The sequence below is a fragment of the Diprion similis genome, chromosome 6 (assembly GCF_021155765.1).
Source record: "Diprion similis isolate iyDipSimi1 chromosome 6, iyDipSimi1.1, whole genome shotgun sequence".
NCBI classification, from domain to species: domain Eukaryota; kingdom Metazoa; phylum Arthropoda; class Insecta; order Hymenoptera; family Diprionidae; genus Diprion; species Diprion similis.
This window is the reverse complement of record NC_060110.1, coordinates 5,187,024-5,209,287: the sequence shown is the minus strand read 5'-3', so window position 1 is coordinate 5,209,287 and position 22,264 is coordinate 5,187,024. Positions and strand designations below refer to the sequence as shown.

General features: G+C 36.2%; 2 protein-coding genes across 2 annotated transcripts; one reads left to right on the top strand and one right to left on the bottom strand.

Moving 5' to 3' along the window:
- Positions 1–5,158: 5,158 nt before the first annotated feature.
- Positions 5,159–12,672, top strand: LOC124407242 (methyl farnesoate epoxidase-like). The gene is made up of 8 exons (XM_046883203.1): positions 5,159–5,315; positions 6,698–6,952; positions 7,277–7,514; positions 7,876–8,035; positions 8,350–8,461; positions 9,792–9,972; positions 10,735–10,991; positions 12,337–12,672. The coding sequence occupies exons 1-8, from the start codon at positions 5,231–5,233 to the stop codon at positions 12,546–12,548; spliced, it is 1,500 nt and encodes a 499-aa protein (XP_046739159.1). The 5' UTR covers positions 5,159–5,230; the 3' UTR covers positions 12,549–12,672.
- Positions 12,673–13,994: 1,322 nt separating this feature from the next.
- LOC124407243 (methyl farnesoate epoxidase-like) lies at positions 13,995–21,981 on the bottom strand. The gene is made up of 8 exons (XM_046883204.1): positions 21,783–21,981; positions 19,816–20,067; positions 17,732–18,020; positions 16,411–16,649; positions 16,055–16,266; positions 15,208–15,294; positions 14,985–15,126; positions 13,995–14,232 (listed from the first exon to the last, which is right to left on the bottom strand). The coding sequence occupies exons 1-8, from the start codon at positions 21,868–21,870 to the stop codon at positions 14,048–14,050; spliced, it is 1,494 nt and encodes a 497-aa protein (XP_046739160.1). The 5' UTR covers positions 21,871–21,981; the 3' UTR covers positions 13,995–14,047.
- Between the last annotated feature and the right edge of the window lie 283 nt (positions 21,982–22,264).

Sequence of the window (22,264 nt, the reverse complement as noted above, 5' to 3'; positions counted from 1 at the left end):
GCACAAAAAGTAAGGCTAACCCCTTTGGATTTTTGGCGAAAATTTCGACGACTTTGAAAAGTGCTGCAATTAATTCTTTAGGGCTTTATTCCGACGTAATTTTGCGAGAGAAATCGATTGAGCGCAGTCCCAACACGCTGCGAGCAACGGATCAAAAGTTACAGCCAAAAAACTGGAGATTCTCATCGTCATTTCTCTGCTGATGGTCCTACCCTTTTTTGATTGTGTTTTTTGAGTTCCTGGGGTTTCAATTAGCCAAGAAAGGGTCATACAAATCAATTCGATGACCATAAATTTTTGACTCCAAAAATCGCAAAAAAAGTAAGGCTAACCCCTTTGGATTTTTGGCGAAAATTTCGATGACTTTGAAAAGTGCTGCAATTAATTATTTAGGGCACTATTCCGACGTAATTTTGCAAGAGAAATCGATTAAGCGCAGTCCCAATACGCTGCGGGCAACGGATCAAAAGTTGGAGCCAAAAAACTGCAGATTCTCATCGTCATTTCTCTGCTGTTGGTCCTACCCTTTTTTCGATGTGTTTTTTGAGTTCTTGGGGTTCCAATTAGCCAAGAAACGGTCTTACAAATCAATTCGATGACAATAAATTTTTGGCTTCAAAAATCGCAAATAAAGTAAGGCTAACCCCTTTGGATTTTTGGCGAAAATTTCGACGACTTTGAACAGTGCTGCAAACTATTCTTTAGGGCACTTCTTCGACGTTATTTTGCGAGAGAAATCGATTGAGCGCAGTCCCAATACGCTGCGAGCAACGGATCAAAAGTTACAGCCAAAAAACTGCAGATTCTCATCGTCATTCCTCTGCTGTTGGTCCTACCCTTTTTGTCATGTGTTTTTTGAGTTCCTGGGGTTCCAATTAGCCAAGAAACGGTTATACAAATCAATTCGATGACCATAAATTTTTGACTCCAAAAATCGCAAAAAAGTAAGGCTAACCCCTTTCGATTTTCGGCGAAAATTCCGACGACTTTGAAAAGTGCTGCAATTAATTCTTCAGGGCACTATTCCGACGTAATTTTGCAAGAGAAATCGATTGAGCGTAGTCCCAATACGCTGCGAGCAACGGATCAAAAGTTACAGCCAAAAAACTGCAGATTCTTATCGTCATTTCTCTGCTGTCAGTCCTACTCTTTTTTTAATGTGTTTTTCGAGTTCCTGGGGTTCCAATCAATTAAGAAACGGTCATACAAATCAATTCGATGACCAGAAATTTTCGGCTCTAAAAATCGCAAAAAAAGTAAGGCTAACCCCTTTGGATTTTTGGCGAAAATTTCGACGACTTTGAAAAGTGCTGCAAGTAATTTTTCCGGGCAATATTCCGACGTTATTTTGCGAGAGAAATCGATTGAGCGCAGTCCCAATACGCTACGAGCAACGGATCAAAAGTTACAGCCAAAAAACTGGAGATTCTCATCGTCATTTCTCTGCTGATGATCCTACCCTTTTTTTAATGTGTTTTTTGAGTTCCTGGGGTTCCAATTAGCCAAGAAACGGTTATACAAATCAATTCGATGACCATAAATTTTTGGCTTCAAAAATCGCAAAAAAAGTAAGGCTAACCCCTTTGGATTTTCGGCGAAAATTTTGATGACTTTGAAAAGTGCTGCAATTAATTCTTCAGGGCACTATTCAGACGTAATTTTGCGAGATAAATCGATTGAGCGCAGTCCCAATACGCTGCGAGCAACGGATCAAAAGTTACAGCCAAAAAACTGCAGAATCTCATCGTCATTTCTCTGCTGTTGGTCCTACCCTTCTTCTAATGTGTTTTTTGAGTTCCTGAGGTTCCAATTAGCCAAGAAACGGTCATACAAATCAATTCGGAGACCAGAAATTTTCGGTTCCAAAAATCGCAAATAAATCAAGGCTAACCCCTTCGGATTTTTGTCGAAAATTTCGACGACTTTGAAAAGTGCTGCAATTAATTCTTTAGGGCACCATTCCGACGTAATTTTGCGAGAGAAATTGATTGAGCGCAGGCTTAATACGCTGCGAGCAACGGATGAAAAGTTACAGCCAAAAAACTGCAGAATCTCATCGTCATTTCTCTGCTGTTGGTCCTACGCTTTTTTTGTTCCGTTTTTTCAGTTTCTGTGCGTCCAATTAGTCAAGAAAGGGTCTCAAAAGTTGACTCGCACTCGAACGATTTTTTGGCTAATCAAAGTTACGCTAACCTCTTCGGATTTTAGATCAAAATTACAACAATTTTGGATGGCCCTAAAGTCGATTTAGCGATGCACTTCCTCGACGTCATGTAGCGATTCGAATCGATTGCGCAGTCTTGTTTCGCCGCAAACTACGGAACGGAAGGAACGGCCGAAGAATGTGAACTTTGAATCCCGTGCATAGAGAATTGGGAAATAGAAACACCGACAGTACAACAACGAAATTCTGTTTAAGTTTAGTTCCAGCATATTATTCATTACAGCCTAATCCTTGTACAAGGGTTGGGTGTCAGTGTATACTACATACAATTAGTTGGTAAATACTAGTAAAGTACATAAACGAATATGGTTTGAGTACATCAATTTCATCTTAATTCTAGTACAATTGTACGGGTGTCAGTGTATTATACATACAGTAGTTGGTAATTACTAGCAAAGTACATAAAAGAATATGGTTTCAGTACATCAATTACATCTGAAGCCTAGTACAAGTCTTCGGGAGTCAGTGTATAATACATACATTAGTTGATTTATACTAGTGAAGTACATATAAGAATATGAAAATCATCGAACATCACATAACAGAGCTGACTATCATCTTAAGATGGAGAAGCACAATACATATCACTTTGAACAGTATATGAAAAGTAGTATATGCGATGTAACTAATGGAGCTTGTGAGTGTATATGAGTTGCGCCCTACGCATAGACGCAATGCACCTCCGCAGCATACGATATGTATGTACAAAGATTGTACTGATACATGTGACCCGAATGAAAATCAATAGATGAACAACTTTCTCCGTTTTTTCGCATTTTCTTGACGGTCGTGCCATTGGTATTTTCATGCCTTCTCTTCGTTGCTCTGGGTCCAAATCGTCAAGATAGAGTCACTGGAATTGATTCTGAAATGAAAAACTTTTGCCTAAAACAAGAAAAAAAAAATTGTACCGATACCTGTGGATTATTAGAGAAAAATTCGATGATTTTGAAAAATCCTGCAGACGATTCTTTCATGCACTATACCTAAATGGATAGGTGATGGTTCATAATAAATGGTTAAATATGAATTAATCTGGTAAAAGATGAGGTATATTCTTCAAACGATTTGGTTTTGGAAAATGAACGTTACAATAGATGATATAAAGAATCAAATCAGAAATTATAATGCTAAGGTATGTGAATTCAGACAATGGTCACGTCGACGAGAGAATTTGGTTTCAAATACAGAGAAGCTGTAGAACTAGTCAAAGTCAATCGTTTACGTTATTCAGCAATTTTGTATGTTAATAATATTTGAGAGTATAGCTAATAAGTACCAAGAACATCTATGCTGAACGATTATTAAATCTAGTTGGTGGTTTAATTTTAATATACATATAATTAAATTTATACTTAATCGAACCTAAAGATACACGCCGTCTGGTTTATTGAATTTACTTATTTGCATGCACGGTTGTGCCGGGAGAATCACTCTCGTTATGTGTAACACATAGACATCAACCTCTGATAACAAATATCCCGAGCATGTATTTTCATGGGACGATATATATATTAATTAATTATAATATACATATATATATATATATATATATATATATATATACATATATATATATATATATATATATATATATATATATATATATATATTTGTTCTATTTGTAAATGCAATTACCTATGTTTATCCAAAAATCATGTAATGGGGCCGAGTTGTAGACTGGAGATTCCCTTTCGGTATACCAAGTGATATAGAATACAACTGGGCACCGATTCTACTATTGAACTTTATATTAGAGTTCTCAGAAAATAATATGTTCGTTTGAAGATGGCAAGAGAAGCTTACCACCAATTCTTAGTGTTTTTATAGAAAGGTAATTTTTATAATTCGATGAAATTACGATTTAGAAAATGCTGGAGGAAGAACTGCTCGAATTGACTTATCTTTTGATAATGATGGCGAGACTGAGTGCGTCGGTTAGCGTCAATGATATTCTGGAGCAGAGCCTCACCTCAGATCGGTACGAGTAGTTCAGTGGAATTTTTCACGATGATATGCAGCCGCTTAGTCTTTGCGAATTTTGAATCCGATCGATGTTACCGATAACCAATTGAAGTCATCGGTAGTCCAAATTTCCCATTGAAAGTAATCAGGAGTAACAGGAAGTCACTATAGAATCGTATGTAGTCTTCTGGAAGCCAATGTGGAAGTCTTTGAAAAGCATTGAAAGTCCTTGGCAGTCATTGGTAGATCAGATGTTTCTAACCTAACCGAACAGATACGTTGTTTCTATTATTATCAGTTATCGTGTTGTGTATTGTATGTCCTTACTTTTATCTGCGACATGTCAAAACATCAATTGAGTTTTGTCATAATTTTCAATTATTCCTTACGCAGATGCAAGGAATGATCATGAGGGAGAGATATTACAGTTATTATCGTTTTCAAGTTACCATGATTATCAATTTGGAGATTTTTCTCAAATGTAGAGGGAATCGAAAAATTTGTTGAAGCATTTTAGGTCGTTCTAACCGTTCATGAAGTTTCAGCGTAACCGCTTTACCGGTTGGAAAAGTGACCATGATAATTTAAACCAATCAGAAGGCCACTTTAGCACGCTTGTAATTAACTTATTTCTATGTCGGGGAATAACTCCCCGGATAATAACAAGTCCAGCCCAACAATTGACTTTCTTCAAATTCGATTTCTGATTTTAGCTTGCTTTTAATTTTAACCAACACGTATTATTGCCTTCGGCATGCATTATGGAATGAATAAGTTTTCTGGTTGAATTTACATACAAACCATTGCCTCCAGAAAATCCATCGCGCAATTTGATGGAAGAATTTTTCTTACATCGCGTTACTTAGAACTGCAGTTTTTCAGTGCATACATCCGTATCAGGAGTAAATTGAGCGGATGAAGCTTCTACGTCAATGGCGAGGTTTACTGAACTGAGTGTACAGTCGACAGGAATGTCTATTTGTATTGGTCACTCGAGCCGAAGACACTGCTGCAGTGTATGTCTCGTCAATTCACTGTGCAATGTCTACAAGTGTTCTTATTACCATTATTCTTCTACTCAGCGCTGCTTGTTTGTTTTTCCGAAAGAGAAAGAACTATCCACCAGGTAACCTTCTGTCTTTATACTTTAATTTTGTTCCCATTACCTGGTGCATAAAAGTACCTTGGATCAGAAGTAGAAATAATCAACGAACGCTGTAACGTGAAGCCGAAAATAAATTAGAATAATAATTAACAACGAATATTTTTCCTGATTTTCAAGAGTATGATTAACTTTTCTGACAAAGTTTTGGATGGGATTCTTGACTGATATGCGACTAGACGAAACTATCAAGAAGTTTATCAACACAATACCTGAAATTACTACTGTTGTAAATACCTGATTTCCGGAATTATTCAAATTCCTACTGCCAGACATTTCCTTATGAGTGCTCGTACGTACAAAAATGCCGAACGAATAGGTTACTTGATCTCTTAAACAAGGCATTTGTAACTATTGAAGCGGTCTGTTTGCGTATAGACACAGTATTGGAACTGTTCCAAATATCGTTGGACGAATGCACGCGTTCAGTACCGGCGTGAGTCACTCAGCGTTTTACAAATCCTGTTTCTAAAAGCAACTTACAATTAGAGTCGATTACGTTGTATGATCATATTTTAACTCTTAGCCACTTAAGGGGATCCCCAACCTTCATTTCTCGCTTCATGAAGCAACTGTGTCACTTACTCGAAAGATTTATTCTGGTAGTATTTTGTGCGCAGGATTAAACACTCACTATATACATATTTTGAGACTATCGGCAAAGTCAAACATTGGATGGTTTAGTTATCACACTGTTGTACTTTGGCGGTATGGTCAAAATATGTATATAGCAAATGCCACGTACGTTTTAGATTGGCAATCGTTGAACAGTATGTAGTTGGAGTGAAAAAAACAATGTTTTGGAGTGTAAAACATGTCGTTCTTTTTTCGTAAAACATGCAAAAATCATTCAAAAATCTGAATTAACTAGTACGTATTTTAAATTTTATTTCAAACAAACATTTGTACGGATTTTGCGACATCACTCGTAAGATACAAAATTAAAGCGGCGTTAGAACAATTGTTTGATCTCTAATTGTTTTTTAATTGAATTTTGCTCAAATAATACTCCCAGAATAAATCTTTCGAATAAGTGACAGTGTTACTTATTGTTAATGTAGCTAGAAATGAATATTCGGGATTCCGTTAAGGTCGTTTCAGCTGATTCTGACTAGCATCTACACGATTGGTAAATTACTTAACAGTTCAATAACTCTTAAATCACCGGCACTGTAGATGATTGTCACAAGTGGTATGGTGTCACGTGCGCGTGAACATTTCACACTACAGTTATGAATTTACATAGCTGAAATGAAGGAGTTTAATTCCGACGATAGTGCGAAGTCTGAAGGGAATGAAGACTGTTGTATAGGGTGTGTTTTTGAGTAATGAAACCACTTCAACAGGACCCTTTCCATGGCCGGTAGTTGGGAACTTACCACTGCTTCGAAGCTTGTCTCGCACACTTGGTGGCCAGCATTGCGCTTTTCTAGAGCTTTCTCGACAGTACGATAGCGATGTCGTTGCACTCCGTGTTGGATGCAGCGACGTCATTGCCGTTTCCAACCAGGAAGCTATTCAAAAGGTTCTTCACAATGAGGAGTACGATGGACGACCATGGAACGAATTCATTGAACTGCGAAACTTTGGCAGTAAAACTGGTAAATCAAATGCACGTACTATATACATATATGTGACGACTTTAAGTTAAAGGCAAGAGGCAACAACTCGGTGCGGAAAATTCCTCACAATTATGAGGTAGCAAGAATTTTCAAATCGCTTTCAATGTCATCAATGATTAGATACTTTAACCATCGAATGTTCGTGATTTTATGTTACATTTGTACTTATCTATCAAATATTTGTATAATTAAGACGTCGTTCTTATATCTGCTAAAAGTATCATTTTGAATTTCAATGCAATCATAATGCCTCTCAAGCATTAAGATCAGGTAATTTAAATTCTTCTTTTCTGCATTTTCAAGGAATAACTTTCAATGATGGACGGGAATGGCGAGAAATGCGCGCATGGCTCGTACGAAATTTGCGAGCACTTGGTCTAGGCCGCCGTCAAATGTTAGACTTGATGACAGAGGAGCTGAATGGCATACTGGAGAAGATGAAAGACGGTGGTGTGCACTGCCTCAACGAAATCATAGCACCAGCAGTAATAAATGTATTGTGGACTCTCACCGCAGGAAAAAGAATTGACGATAGGCCGAGGTGCGTCACTTCCATAGTTATTATGTAATGAAAATTGGGAAATGTGCTAAAATCACGGGTAAGACTGTGATTTTGAACTTCGAATTAATCTTACCAAACTATTTTCCTACTCGGAGGAAAGTATTTAAACTATGATAGAGAATTGATTGGATCCAAATTATTTCCCAGACACTTGAATTTCTACCGTTTCATGACTTCATAGTCATGCAAGAATCCGATCAAATTTTTATCAGTTTAATAATTTCTTGCATGGTATTGAAAACAACGGGTTTTTCCGAGATACGTCACTGCTTGTATAATACTTTTTTATGAACCGATTGTATCTCTGGAATACTTATAAACCGTGTGACTTATGCCATAGAATGCTGTACTTCATAGATCTGATGAAGCGACGTGCTCGAGCCTTCGACATGATTGGTGGTACTTTATCTGCTCTGCCATGGATCAGGCACATAGCCCCTGAAAAATCCGGATACAACCTCCTTACCACAGTCAACATGGAGCTGAAGAGATTTTTCATGGTTTATTATTATTTCACAATATTATTTTCATAGCCAAAATTACGGGATCCATAATCTTTAGCATGATGTTTCTTCATTCCCGTGTCAGACTGCTTTTACATTTTCATGTTTACAATGCCGTTGTAAAATTGTTTTGAGGCACTTTTTGATTCAGAGATAATAATGCAAAGTTGTTCGGCAGACAGTTTGTAACAAGCAAATCAGAGTCAAGACATATTTCTCGAGACATGTGCCATTCATCAATTAATGAATCCATACAACCGTTGAATATACGAGTAAATTTCTGATGACTATGAATATTGAATTTGTTCCAGGAAACGATTAACGAGCATAAGAAAAATTACACTGCAAACAAGCAGGATGACTTAATAGACATGTTCCTCAACGAAATGTATTCAGAAGCAAATTCCGATGGATTATTTAACGGCAAGTAGCTGTGTGGTATCAAATAACACAAGTTGTTGGATTGAGTTCCTAAAGATTGCATAAATAGAATGAAAAGTTCTTAAAGATCTTTTGTGAAGTTTAACCTTTCACTTTTGTGAATTGAATGCAAATGTATATATACACATCTGTGGTAACGGGTTCATGAATTATTCAAACACATCGCTTCACCACCTTGAGAATATGCTTGCTGCAAAAGATTCATTTACCATTGTCAGTTTATTGTTAAACATGTTTTCGAGAGAGAAAAACTTTTCAGAGACAAATCAATATAGCAAACAAATCACTCACTTTGTCAGTTCTCTACAGAGCTCTGGTTAGGTGAAGATTAATACGAAATCGGTATGAAAAAAATTAGAAAATTTAAATACATTTTCTATTAGCGAAGTAATTCGCTGTCATTTTGACTTATCGTACTGATTTTAAAGCCTTATTTAGGACGTTTTTAGAAACTTTTTAGTGAGCTCGATATCGCATAATGGCAAAGAGTATAGACAGAAATTTCATACAATTATTGTCATTGTGACAAATTGAAGAACCTGTTTAATGAAATTTCATAAATATTGGAACACTAAAATTTAGGCTTTTCTTTACTATTTGTTTTTCTTGTTTGTTTTTTTTTTTTCATCGCGCCGAAATGATAAAGACAAAGTGTTCCAAACCTTAGGCACATTGTTACTCAGTACTGTATTTTAAGTTGCAAACTTTTAGGCGTTATTACATTCATATCTGTCTCTCAAGAAAAAACAGTATACGCAAAGCAAGTTTTTATCTTCCAACTATAATAAATGTAGTAACGTTAAAAGAAAAGCTTGTTGTAAAGCGAATAATTTGTTGACATAATATCGCAAGTATTCTTAACTTTTCTATAACCTTGCGAAAATCGTTTGATTACACGCTCGCTCACTAAGATAAAATATAGAGAATACTTGGTATAGCGTAAATTATCCATTTGTTTAGAAAACTGAAATTTTTCAGAGTTTGAATAACTATCGTATTATTTATTTAGGTTGTGATTTCGTAAACGAAAGATTGTGTTTGAAAAATCTTACCGTGTTTTTAAAAATAAATCGTATATACGTTACACACCATAAATCCGTGTGCAAAATTTACAACTTGATGTACCGGAACTCAGCGAGTTTCTTGCCTTCCATGAAAACTCTTCGCCAGGAAAAATGTGATTAATCGACAACAAAAAAAAAAAAAAAAAAAAACTTCAGCGAATGCGTAAAATTCGTATCTTTGGCAATTAAGTTGTTTCTCTTGCTCGTAACTTGACATATCTCACTGATGTTATGTGAATTTGCAACAGAAAATGAACTGGTGATGATTATGATGGATCTGTTCATCGCCGGGTTAAACACAACTACAACGACATTGGACTTCTTATTTCTGAACATGATAGTGAACCAGGAGGTTCAAGAACTGCTTCACCAAGAGTTGGACAAGGTGGTCGGTTTCGGCAGAACTCCGGACCTAAACGATAAAAAAAGGTAACGTTAAAAGTACCAACAACCTGATGAACCATAGCTTCGAAAGTTATGACTTAGTAATCAAGTTGAATTCAAGGAGATATACATACAATAATACGAGTAGACGGTGGGAAAAATGGCTGAATTTGGGGAATTTATAGCTTAATAAGAGTATGTAGATTGCACTTTGTGTGCACATTTTTTCGGTACATTCAATCTACAGTAAGCATTGGCATAGACGTAAATTTAGGAGAGAAATCATAATTCAATTTCAAGTGCTACTTTGCAGACAAAAAAAAAACACGCTTCGTGTCAAAGAGGATAAACTTTGCAAGAATACTTTCTGCAAAAAAGTAAATCGGTTCAACCGTTTTTGAAATATTCTGGAAACTGCAATACACGTCAAGGAGAGAAATGGTTGACGTTATTGTCACAAATGAATCACAAAGTCTTTGAATGCAAATCGTTACAGATTAATCTTAATAAATTAACAATGTAATTAAAAAAGTATAAAAGCTCACAGAAATTTGTATTGTAACCAGTACAGTGATATCGTGATCTTTCCAAACTTACCAACATCAATAGTTTCTTGATTTGAGTTAATGGATTTTGACTCTTTTTCGTATTGAGAATGAGTTCTTCTGAAAAATTTGAGCTCAATCGACTTCAATTTCAATCTTCACAACTTTGTTGTATCATATTTCGGTTTAATCAAGTTTTGAAACAGTAATAAAAAAAAATGCTTAAATGTGAATAGCTTCATGCTGTGATATTTGTGCACAGATTGCCATACACAGAGGCTATCCTGACGGAGTCGCAAAGGATGTGTTTAGTCGTACCGGTTATAGGGCCACGCCGCGTTCTTCGAGAAACTAAACTTTCGGGATACACGATACCGCAGGAAGCAACGGTGATTCTGAACATCTGGAGCATACACATGAATCCGGAATATTATTCCGAACCGGATGTCTTCAAACCGGAGAGATTCTTACAGAACGGAGTTTTCGTCCCAGACAAGAATCTAATTTTCTTCGGCGAAGGTGAGCTATTGCATATTTATTAGGTCAAGGATGAGTAGCCTAGGCTAGACAGTCTGAATCATACGTCAAGAAAAGAGGAAAAAAACTATTCAAATACTCCCAAACAACGTTATTTGCACAATCGATAGTAAACAAGATTGAAACAGCATTCCGATTAAACTATACCTACTAAAAACTTTCAAAATGATTAAACTCCAACATTTTTCATTCGATTCTAATGTCTTTCGGTTCTGCTTTTGCATGTTCACAAAGTTCGAAAACGTGTATGAAATCTTCGATTATAGTACAGTTACAAGGCGTGAATGTAATTCTTGAGAAAAATTTATCTTACGTTGTACGATATTTGCAAAAAACTATTTACATTCACTGTAAAGACAACTATTTGTAAATCATTTTTCAAACGACTCTGCAGATCTCAATGCTGAACAAAATAATTAAAAAATTATTAGAATCGGATTAAAAAACCACCAGAGTTCAATCACTTTGATCGTTCTAATTACAAAATATTATCTAGAATTTTGAATACCTCAGCTTATGTATTATCGTTATGTGTAAATAGATTAATTTCATTCGCGTTCATAACTAACGGTGCAAATAATATCGTTGAAAATTTTTTGAACGGTTTTCTCTCTACCGTTTTTTGATTCCTTCAATATACAACCGAGATTACTTTCGACCAGTTAAACTTTTCTCTAATTATCACTGCGAGTCCATCAATCCTCGTTGTCTGATCAGTTATTGCCTACGGCTAATTCGAGCCATTTGAGTATGTACGTACAATACGTATGTACATACATATATTATACATGATATGTCTCAGCTGCGGTGAGCTGCGAGATTTGTGAGTCTTAAAAAATTAGACGATCAGTTACTCTGTTACCGCCAAGGGCAAGACGCCATTGACAGTGTCGTTGACTGCCATGGATATATAATAAATAGGCATTCATGTTCGGTGCCGTGATATGTTAAGGTGATATTCCGGTGCGTGTGTGTTAAAAATGAAAGTTTAGCATAAAGCGATATTTCTACACAAGTTACTTGACCTCTTGCTAGCTGCTGCAACTTTCATGCTAAACTATTCTTTCTTCAAAAACTATATTGCCAATTTTTTTCCTTTGTTTCCTCGCCGACTTCAATTGATTCTTTGGCAACTCGTCTTTTTACCTTTCGTTCGTATTCTCTCTTCTCTTTAACCTAAGTAAGTGATCTGTGCATCATGTTTTTTTTTTTTTTTTTTTTTTTTTTTTTTTTTTTTTTTTTTTTACCCATCATTCATTTTTTTCGTCTCTTCATTTCCTTCTACTCGGTAAAGTGAATGTTATTATATCACGGTATGAATCAACAGGAAAACGACGCTGTCCAGGCGAAACCCTGGCAAGGTGTGCCATCTTCCTTATCTTCGTCGGCGTGATGCAGCGATGCCGTTTACTTCCGGTTCCTGGACAGGAGTCCCCCACGCTGGTGCGTGTACCAGGTCTCACAATTTCGCCAAAGCCGTACGATGCTCTCCTCATTCCGAGACAAGCGGCGACTTCGTATGTTGATGTACCAAATTGATCTGAAAGTTCGATGGACAGAAAGTTAAATTTAAACCATCGACTCCCGTGTTCTTCAGACATTTACACCAAGTTTACGTAAAATTATATGTTAAATAGTTTCTTGACCCGTACGTAACGTTTGCGTCAATGTATGTATTATGTATACGATATAGTATACGAGAAGTTTCTTACGGTGAATGTGCAGTTTAATAAATTATCAATAAATCACTGTGTGTAGAATATAATCTTGTTGTCACAAACAAATTTATAGCCATTTCGACAAATTTCTTAGATATCTTCTTCACATAACAGGTTTTGTTTATTTTTTTTTTTTTTTTATTATTATTATTCAAGATCTTCTTCTTTTTAGCGAAAAACTCTCTTGCTGTAAATCAAACAGCGAGAATTTGATACTATTTCCAGTGCATTTATCGACAGATTTTTATTTCTCGAAAATTTCTCTTCATTTTTGGAATGGTTTTAAAATTATTCTGGAAATGTTTAAAATAATGTATTTTAGATAGAAAACGACATTCTGTCATAGCTTTTACATGGCATTGGAGAATGAGCAACACTTGCACATACTTTCAAAAATATTATACCTCCGCAATATCCAGTTTCGCGGTTCTCCGAGTAAATGGTTTCAAGCACTTTATACAACTACATCTCGACTCGCTGGCTTAGTAAGCAAATTTCGCACAGCGATCTCGCTCTCTTATGTATATAAGCCATACATTGAGGATACTTAATACACAGCAAGTTACGGAAGTGATTTATAAACGTGTAGATATGAGAGAAAATTATATTGACAACTTTATTCGCGAACCGGATTTCATTAATTTCTAGCTTTCGTGTCAAGATTGCAGTGACACATGCGGTTTAACAAATTTTCAGTAATATATTGAATGTGTGTACCTGATCTGAACAACATATTTCAGATCTGAACAATCGAAAATGTAAGCGACAGACGATTAAAGTTTCGGCTGCCATATAATGAACCGTGCATACTTAATAAAGTAGTAATATATGATAATAATAATTCCGCGTTGTTGCTTGCTTTATCAGCACTCTATTTGCGAAGAAAGGAATGAAGCAGATATTAATTTTGTGCGAGTACAAAAGATACCACTGAAGAAAAAGATTCGTTTTTTATAGTTACTAGAAAATTTTTGTAATACGGGTACCGTAAAAATTTTAGAACTACAAGAGAATGTGCTACAAATAATAATTTAGTGTTATCTAAATTCTTAACATTACGTTTTTAGTTTACTACATTTTCTTAGCGAAATAAGACCTTAACGTCAATTTATTGCTGCAATATGGTTACAACAAAATATAGTACGAGTGACCATAATTAAGCGGAACAGAAACGCAGACTAAATTTTTCAGTTACAGCTACAAAACTCAGTTTCATTTTGTATCCAGAACCGTATTTTTCGGTCACGGTAAAAAATGAATATAGTTAAAGATCGTATTATAGAAACCACAATGAGAAACTTTTCCCAGTGAAGTTAATTTTTATCCAGTTCGGTGGGACAAAATCAGATAAAACGGTTTCGGTGAAATGGTGAATCCATCGTTGCCATTCGGGTTGGGAGGGCCGTGTTTTTCCGATATCTTGATATCGAAGTAGTGCAGAACGTAGGCGAGATAGAGAAACAAACTATTTCGCGCCAATACTTCTCCCAAGCAACGTCTTTTCCCTATAATGAAATACAAATTTGAATGAAAATGAGAATAGAAATAAAAAATTGTCAAGTTAGATATACTAAATTCGATTGAAAATCACAAATTCAAACAGTAAAAAAAAATGACCAAGGATATTGCGGTATCCCAAAATCTAAACTTTCTTTAATTCTACACGAAATACTTTTATATCTAGTATTTGTTGAACTGTTAGATTCGTGAGCAAGGAAAATTTCTTTAAAAATTTGAAAATAGTAAATTTGATGCCTCATCTACTCGGAATACTATTTTCCACAGATTTCCCAAAACATTTTATTCGTCGCGTTATTGGGATCGTAAAATTTTCAATTCGACGGTTAATATCTTTGAAAGATCACGTTTATGAACGTAATTTTTTATACCAAATCCAGGCGTTATCTTCAGTTTTCATAACTCTAGCCAATCAATCCAACGCGAAGTGCGTTTTCGACAAACCGTGAAACAAGCGATTATTCTCGGACCCGGGAATCCGGAGTGATGAGAAAGCGAGAGGACAGCATGCACCTTACACAATGATCTTTGGAGTTTCACGATTGTAGGTACAAGCATGAGTTTTCCATCCGCAACTTTAGCCTAATTAAAAGAGCGCTTATAAGTCGCATTACATTCGCTCGTTAACTTCACGCTTCCGGAGAATAATATCAAGCCACAATTGTAACACGACTGAAGCCTGGGTCCGAGTAGCCATAACCGCATTTCAAGAAATTACAACGGTTAAATGTAAATTTACCAAGTCCAAACGGGATGGAGAAATCGTCCGGCATAAATACTCCATTTGCGTTCAGAAATCGTTGCGGACGAAATACTTCCGGATCTTTCCAATGTAGCCTCTCGTGTTGCACGCTATAATAATTCACCAGCACCACGGTGTCCTGAAACGAATCGAAATGTCAGAATCAAGGAACGTCGCTTGCACCGCGCATTGCAATTGGCCGTTTATCGTACCCGCGTACCTTCGGAATGCGATATCCGTTTAGGCAGACGTCTTTTACTGTCCTGTGAGGAACACCCAGAGGCGCTATGAAGACACATCTCTGCACCTGGGCAATCGAAAAGTGGAAAATCATTCACGAGGGCGTTAAGAAAATCGCTAAATCAAAAGTCAATTAGACTCTGGAGAAAATTTTGTGCAAAACTTCTTAAAATGCAAGAAATTTTAGCATTTATATATTGTTACAAAGATTTAAAAAAAATCTATTCAATTTAAAAAATAATATCTTTAAGTTTACACTCCCATATTTGACGTAATGAAAACGGTTTCTTCGATTCAGCAATACGATTTCTCAACCATTTTCTTTGTCATTATTGTATATGCATTCATTCATTCCTTATTGTAAATATAATAAGGTTTTTGTATTTAGTTTTTATCCTTTGAAAAAACACTTTTCTTTATTAAATATGAAAAAGCTGACTTTTTTCATTCTGTGAGACAAAAAAAAACTTTGACTACTTTGAACATATTTTTAACTCATATTGAACGACGGGCTTCGAAATAGTACATTTCGAGTTTTTTTAATTCTCCGAACATTTTCTGCACATATTTTTCGTTTTTCAATATTTTCTCCGTATCAGATTGGCGCATTTGCAAAATACAAGAAACGACAGAAAATGCCAAATGACTCAGAACATTGGAAAGAAAATTATAGGTAAAAAATTAATGTTAAAATACTTCTCCTTCTTATAGAAAAGCGTAAGAAATTCGAAGGAAAAATCTTCGCATACATAATTTGATAATTCTGTGAAAATTGACGATCAAAATGTATATCGTATGCCTTTTTCGGAAGCTAAAAAAGTTCTCACTTCGGCTAAAAATGCTTCCATTTTATGGAGAGACGAACGATCCGCAGTACTCGGGGGTCTGTCTCTACCAACGACCTTCGACAGTTCCACCTGAAGTTTTTCCAGCCATTCGGGATTCAGGACGAGATATATTAGCATCGTAGAAAGCGTGTTGCTAGTCGTCTCGGATCCAGCGAGAAAGAGATCCAAGCATAAGACAAGAAGCTCCTCATCTGAATAAATGAGTGTGCGATATTCTGTACGCATGTTTTGTACGTATAAAATTATCCATATGCATAAGCAGTAACCTTATGAGCAAGTACTACATACAGCGAATAGAAATCACAAGTCACCTGGATAATGCTACATCGACTTACGATTGAACTGATCGTTAGAGTGACTCGACTCGTTCTGTGAGATTTCCATCAGAAAGGCGTCGATCAAGTCGCGTGGCTCATCTGCCGGAAGACTTGAGACGTGCTCGTTAATTTCCTCAGCAAGGAAAGACCATAGTTTCCTCAGTATCGTCATCAACGAGTTGTAGCCAGATAGTTCCGGGCAAATGAAGCGCAGGAACGGAAGTTGACAGAGAATCCCACCGGAAGTATCTATCAATCTACGATAAAATATTCATCTTAGCGAGATTCAATTACGAAGGGTTAATCAAAAATCAGTTTCACTGTGTAGCAGATTCCAATATTAACACCGTTAAAAAAAAAACTTGATAAGATTCAAAAAATTTCCAAGGATTTCAGGAATTTTATCTAATTTCAAGATTTTAGAGATTTTACATAATTATATGTCATTTCACAGGATTTCGTATAATTCTAAATAATTTTAAAGTCTTTCAAAATACTTCAGAAATTCCTGATAATTACACAGATTTTTCATAAGATTTTAAAGAGGTTCGGTAAGTTTTCTCAGAATATTGTAAAGGATTTCAACGTATTCCCAAAGATTTCGAAAAAATTTTAATCAAGTCACATCAGAAGTATTCCAGTAGGCAGCGAATTAAATTAATTTTTGTCAATTGAACAGCGAAACAATCATTAACGTTATATAATTTATTGTTTTGGTTCAATTTTTTTTTTCGGCAATGATGCAATTTAACAAACGTATTAGACAAAGAGCTGTTGAAGGTGTAACTGAAGTCAATTTAGTGAAAAAAAATGTGCTTTTCAAATAAATTCCTGATTTTAGGAAATACCTTTTCAACCAAACCGAACTGAATTTACTTCAACTTGACCTTTGAAACTTTCGCTTCGTAATGTTTTTATCTCCACAGCTTTTTGACTGGAACGGAATTTCAGGTTATTACTCAGAAATAATTTTTGTTCGACCTCTTTGAAAACTCGTCATGCAGTTCATGCATGTAAAGCAGGCACGAAGTAGCGCATTTCAGGGGAATCCGGAAGCAGGCGGATAAGGACTTTCCGCCCGGCTCCAGTGGGCGCAATGGAATCAGACCGAAACGAATACGGTGCCTCTTCACATTACAAATAGATATTTTTGTGATATCAGATAACACGGTTAAAATGTATGAAATAAGATTTAAATAATTGTATTCGCTAGTGCGGCCAGCTTCACGCTCCTCAAAACCGGATCCTTTCCGCACTTGATACACAATGTACTATTTCCGAATTACCCGACGACGTTTTTGTCTCGTCTCTGAAATCCTGAGTAACAAATTATTGGCACCTGAAGGCGTCATGAGTAACTTGTAGGATCTCCGTTAGCCTCTGATCGCTGTAATCGAAACGTCTACCGGCGAACATCAACCAGAGTGAGTTTATCACTGCAACATCGAAGGCGTCGTGCATTGGCACGGGACCTCGCAAGCTCTGATTCTGCAAAAACTTGACCAGATCTTCGGCCTCCGTGACGATTTGGTTCTGCATTTGGCGGTGACCGAATCCAAATGAACGCAAGTGACGAAGCGAGAAACGTCGATGCTGAGACCACTTGATCCCGTCGGTGAATAAGACTCCTGAGCAACAATTAATTTTCATTGGCGTTAAGGATGAGTGGACCGTATCGTTTGGATGAGAATTTAGGATAAAAGATAAAACCGTTTGAAAAATATTCAGCAGTGTTATTTGTCCCAATGATGGTAAACAGGAATGAAACAATATCTCTAGACCTTGTAGTAGAAATGAATATCAACCATTTGGGCGTCAGGTTCTTTATTCAAAACGTTCAAATTGAGTGCTCGAGCGATTGTCTGAAAATTATTTACAAGCATCTCACCTCTAAAATGGATTAAGATTTATTTTTTTCGCGTGGTAATAAACATGTTAATCAACAATTACATTTGCGTGTTTTATTTGTAGCGAGGTAGCGATTTGTGTTTCACTAAAGGCATCATCGTGTTAATATCATTCAAAATCATTTTTTGCAATCAGTAATATAAAAATAAAATTCTGCATTAGTAACAATATCATTGGTAATTATGAGGAATCATCCAGGATTACAGAAATCTGTTTTTAATCTTAAGGAATGATATAAAATCTTAGAAATCGTGAGAAATCATGATCTCGTAATCACTCGATAAAATGTAAGTAATCATGAAATATGTAATAATCGTGTAGATTTTTGCTTCAATGAAACACCCATTGATCTGTAGCATGATGAAAGATTTATTGAACCTTTTCAGGCAATTTGTAGGGATTCGGTCAGCGACCAAATGAGCCCCAAGACATTAGAACCAGATAAAAATTATTGCAGTTCAGTCATTTTAAATATTCCGATTATAAAGCTCTTTATCAAATCGTTGATGTCTTAGTTTGTGCGATTCGAATTTGTTCAAATTCATTTCTGTTACACCAGGACACGGTAGGGATATTATTTCATTCGTTTTAACCATCATGAATTCGCATAAAACATGACTGGAGACCTTACACACAATTTTTTCCCAACTTTTTATTCGGAGAGCCCAGCTGATTCATTCTTAAGGGTATGCTGCAGTCCGTCCTTACCGACCGAGTAGAATGTCATTTATTTCGACTATTATCAGTGCCTGAACATTACTAACGAGAAGATCCGGAGACAGTGGAATTTCACATGCAATGACGAACAAAAATATCCATGAACTTTTTCTTCTACATGAAAATAACGCCAGAAATTTTATTTATGCAATCAGTTATAATTCAATTACAGGTTTACACTTTCTGGCATTATTTTTCTGCAAAACAACCATTTTTTCTGGATATTTGTGTTCGGCGTTGCGTATAGGTTATGTCAAATTGGACTACCGCGGCATTTCCACGTCAGTCATACTCGTATAGGCAAAGAACATGGAAGTATACCTAGAAGGTCGTTACAATTGTTACCACTTACACTGACAGTTTAGTGTAATCCACCAATCAACGGCTTCCTACAAAAACTAAAACCGAAATTTATCTGCCCTAAATTTTATCTACCGCGAAAGCTCAAATGTAGGGCATTACAATTTACAGCCTACAAAGTTTAAGGAAAAATGAATTCCGATAGATTTTGTAATGAGTTGTTGAATATTGAATCTAGCACAACAATACGATCATTATTCTAGGTATACTCCATATTCTTTGTTTTAGGCTTTGGTTAGGTCCAAGTGAGCGACATTTTACTCGGTCGGTAAAAACTGACTACAGTGTCCTCTTAAACGGATTCAAAAATGGAAATGAACGATCAAAACACCCATTGCCGAATTGTATTCCGGCTGTAATTAGCAGCTGTAAACCAATTTACGGCTGACTGGGCGAGTTCTTGCGGGTTTAGGGCGCCATGCCGTGGACTATAGGTACCTCTCCTTTCTCCAAAGGCACGCACTCTGAAGAAGAAACCATCCGGACGACCGTTAAACTCTTCCTGTGTGAGAACCTTCCTGATCAGCTCGTGCGTACTGACTATAACAATGCGCTGTTTCCCGAGCTTGATGCCGAGCAGCGAACCGTATTTTTCAGCCAGATCTCTCATCGCCAAATGCACGTAGCCGTACTTTGATCGGAGACGGTAAAAGCGTGGAAAACATCCCACGAACGGCAGCCATCTTGGTCCTGGGGTCATATTGTTGTGAAAGTTGTTATACATTATGTTTAATATCTCGCACAGTGATTATACGGTTGTATCTATGTACACGACTAGATTTTTGGATTATGCTCTTTTTGGCTTTTCTAGGGGAAAAATGAATTCTTAATTCAAATTTCCCGCGTCTCCAGCCATATTGGTTTTTTTAGTTGAGGCTAATATTTACTTCAAAATATCCTCCATTCTGCTGAAAATTAAGTAAAAACAAATGATACTACATTCGTGACCACCTTCTTTCCGCGCTTCATTCACAATGTACAATATTAACCTGGTGTTACGTTATCCAGTAAACTAAATCGAATTGAATACAGCAAAAACGGTATTGACACGAATTGAAAAAACTTAAAACAAATTCAAAAGAATTGGCACAAGTCTTTTCAATTCGAGTTAATTCCGTGTTTGTACGTTCTTGATTCCATACAATTCCTTTTGGTTCACTGGGTACCTTCTGGGTGCGGGGATTTGGATTTCGTCAAAAATTAAAATATCGTATCGGCACCGTGAAACAATTTACAGAGGGAAAACGTTGACGTTATTGTGAATAACCGTGCCATTATTTAGTTACGATAAAAAAAATAATTTCATTGAAAGTTCGTCTACATAATTTTCAATAAAACAAACTCAAATTTAATCGAATAATGGATCATCGAGATATAGATTTCCAAAATCCACCTACTTCCTCAGCAGTCTGCTCGTACGTACCTCTTTAATATCTAGCCACGTTTTGGACAAAGATTTAGCACAATATACCAACGTTCTTCCGAATTATTATGTATTGTAAAGAGTGTTTTTGGATCGAGTTCTTCCTTTACCATAACAAAGGCGTGACGTACGAATGACTAACTTTAGACACCTCATTCATATTTCTGATAAACTTGACTCTGAATTTTTATTTCACGATGTGACAAAAGCCACGGTCAACTTTTACAGTGTCATGCCACGGCCATATCTGGATCTCCTCTCAAACATGTCACCGTTGCTTCCTATTCATTATTCAAAGCCAAACACATTTGCAAATTAAATTATAAGTTTCTACGGGTGAGGTAAATCAGTAATGTCCACATAATTATAACCTGGTTGTGATTATGCATTATACAAAAACTCCACGGTGAGTACAGTTTACTATCTTACGTTTTTCACTCGAAAACTGATGAAACAATTTATGAAAACAACAGCTCGCAAGTCGTGTAAGTTTTATTTAAATACAACTTGTATTTTGTCTAATAGAAATCCTAGTCTATGCAAAGTTTTGGGTTTCAAAGACAAAACTCCGGACTTTTGAACAGAAAATGCGTGTATGAATAGCTACAGTTTGATCTCAGCAGATACATCATAGATTTAAAAACGATTTGCAGACACTAAAAATTACGGTCAAATCGACACATTTTTTTAAACCAACTATCCACTTACTCACAGAATTTTGGGAAATACTGAATTTGAGGAAACGATGATTTTCAGTAAATATCACAGGTTATACTATTTGGAATTTACCAACACTGTTATCACTTCGTCTGAGTTACGCGTTATCAAAATTTGTTTCAATCTTCACTGCGTGTTGACGCTTAGAATCGTTTAAATTTCAAGAATACTAGTAAAAATCTACGCTTTACAAAATTTCATCGATTTGACTAAGAATGGTTAAATAGAAACGCGGTTTTAGTATAATTAAAATATCGCACAATACCTGGTGGGAAATTGGCTGGCTTGACGGAGTCGTAAACACAGAATAGAACGAAGGCACAAACTGCGAGTAATATTGCAGCGGAAAACATCTTCCGAAGCAGACTAGAGACTCAATATCGAACGAATGCTGTAGCAGCATCCAGCTAAGATTCGAGAAGAAGACCGCTGCCGGAGTACCGGAGCTGATTCTATCGGAGTGTGACACCATGCCCTCCAAACTGGAATCTTTTATGTGAGGCCCCCATCGTACAAAGTCTTTTATTTTAAGCCTTTTTTTCAAGCCTCGTACAACCGGGCGACGAGATTTTTCGTGGTCGGTTTCAGTATTCCCTGAGGGTCCCGAGCTCAGGGACCCCTGGAGGCGAAAATAATCTCTACGCTATATTCTATGCAAACACAGAAAAACAAAAAATCATTGCAAATCTTTGTTCATTTTTAATTTTTTCGTAAGAAACTATGAAATGTTACAAAACTATTGTAATT

What these genes read in the sequence shown, in the direction of transcription:
- LOC124407242 (XM_046883203.1), top strand. Translation starts at nt 5,231, where the DNA reads ATGTCTACAAGTGTTCTTATTACCATTATTCTTCTACTCAGCGCTGCT. An exon ending in AAACTTTGGCAGTAAAACTG is followed by an intron (nt 6,953 to 7,276) that starts GTAAATCAAATG and finishes TGCATTTTCAAG; the next exon opens with GAATAACTTTCAATGATGGA. An exon ending in AGAATTGACGATAGGCCGAG is followed by an intron (nt 7,515 to 7,875) that starts GTGCGTCACTTC and finishes CTTATGCCATAG; the next exon opens with AATGCTGTACTTCATAGATC.
- LOC124407243 (XM_046883204.1), bottom strand. Translation starts at nt 21,870, where the DNA reads ATGTTTTCCGCTGCAATATTACTCGCAGTTTGTGCCTTCGTTCTATTC. An exon ending in GTTACTCATGACGCCTTCAG is followed by an intron (nt 16,650 to 17,731) that starts GTGCCAATAATT and finishes ATTTTATCGTAG; the next exon opens with ATTGATAGATACTTCCGGTG. An exon ending in CTCTAACGATCAGTTCAATC is followed by an intron (nt 16,267 to 16,410) that starts GTAAGTCGATGT and finishes TCATTTATTCAG; the next exon opens with ATGAGGAGCTTCTTGTCTTA.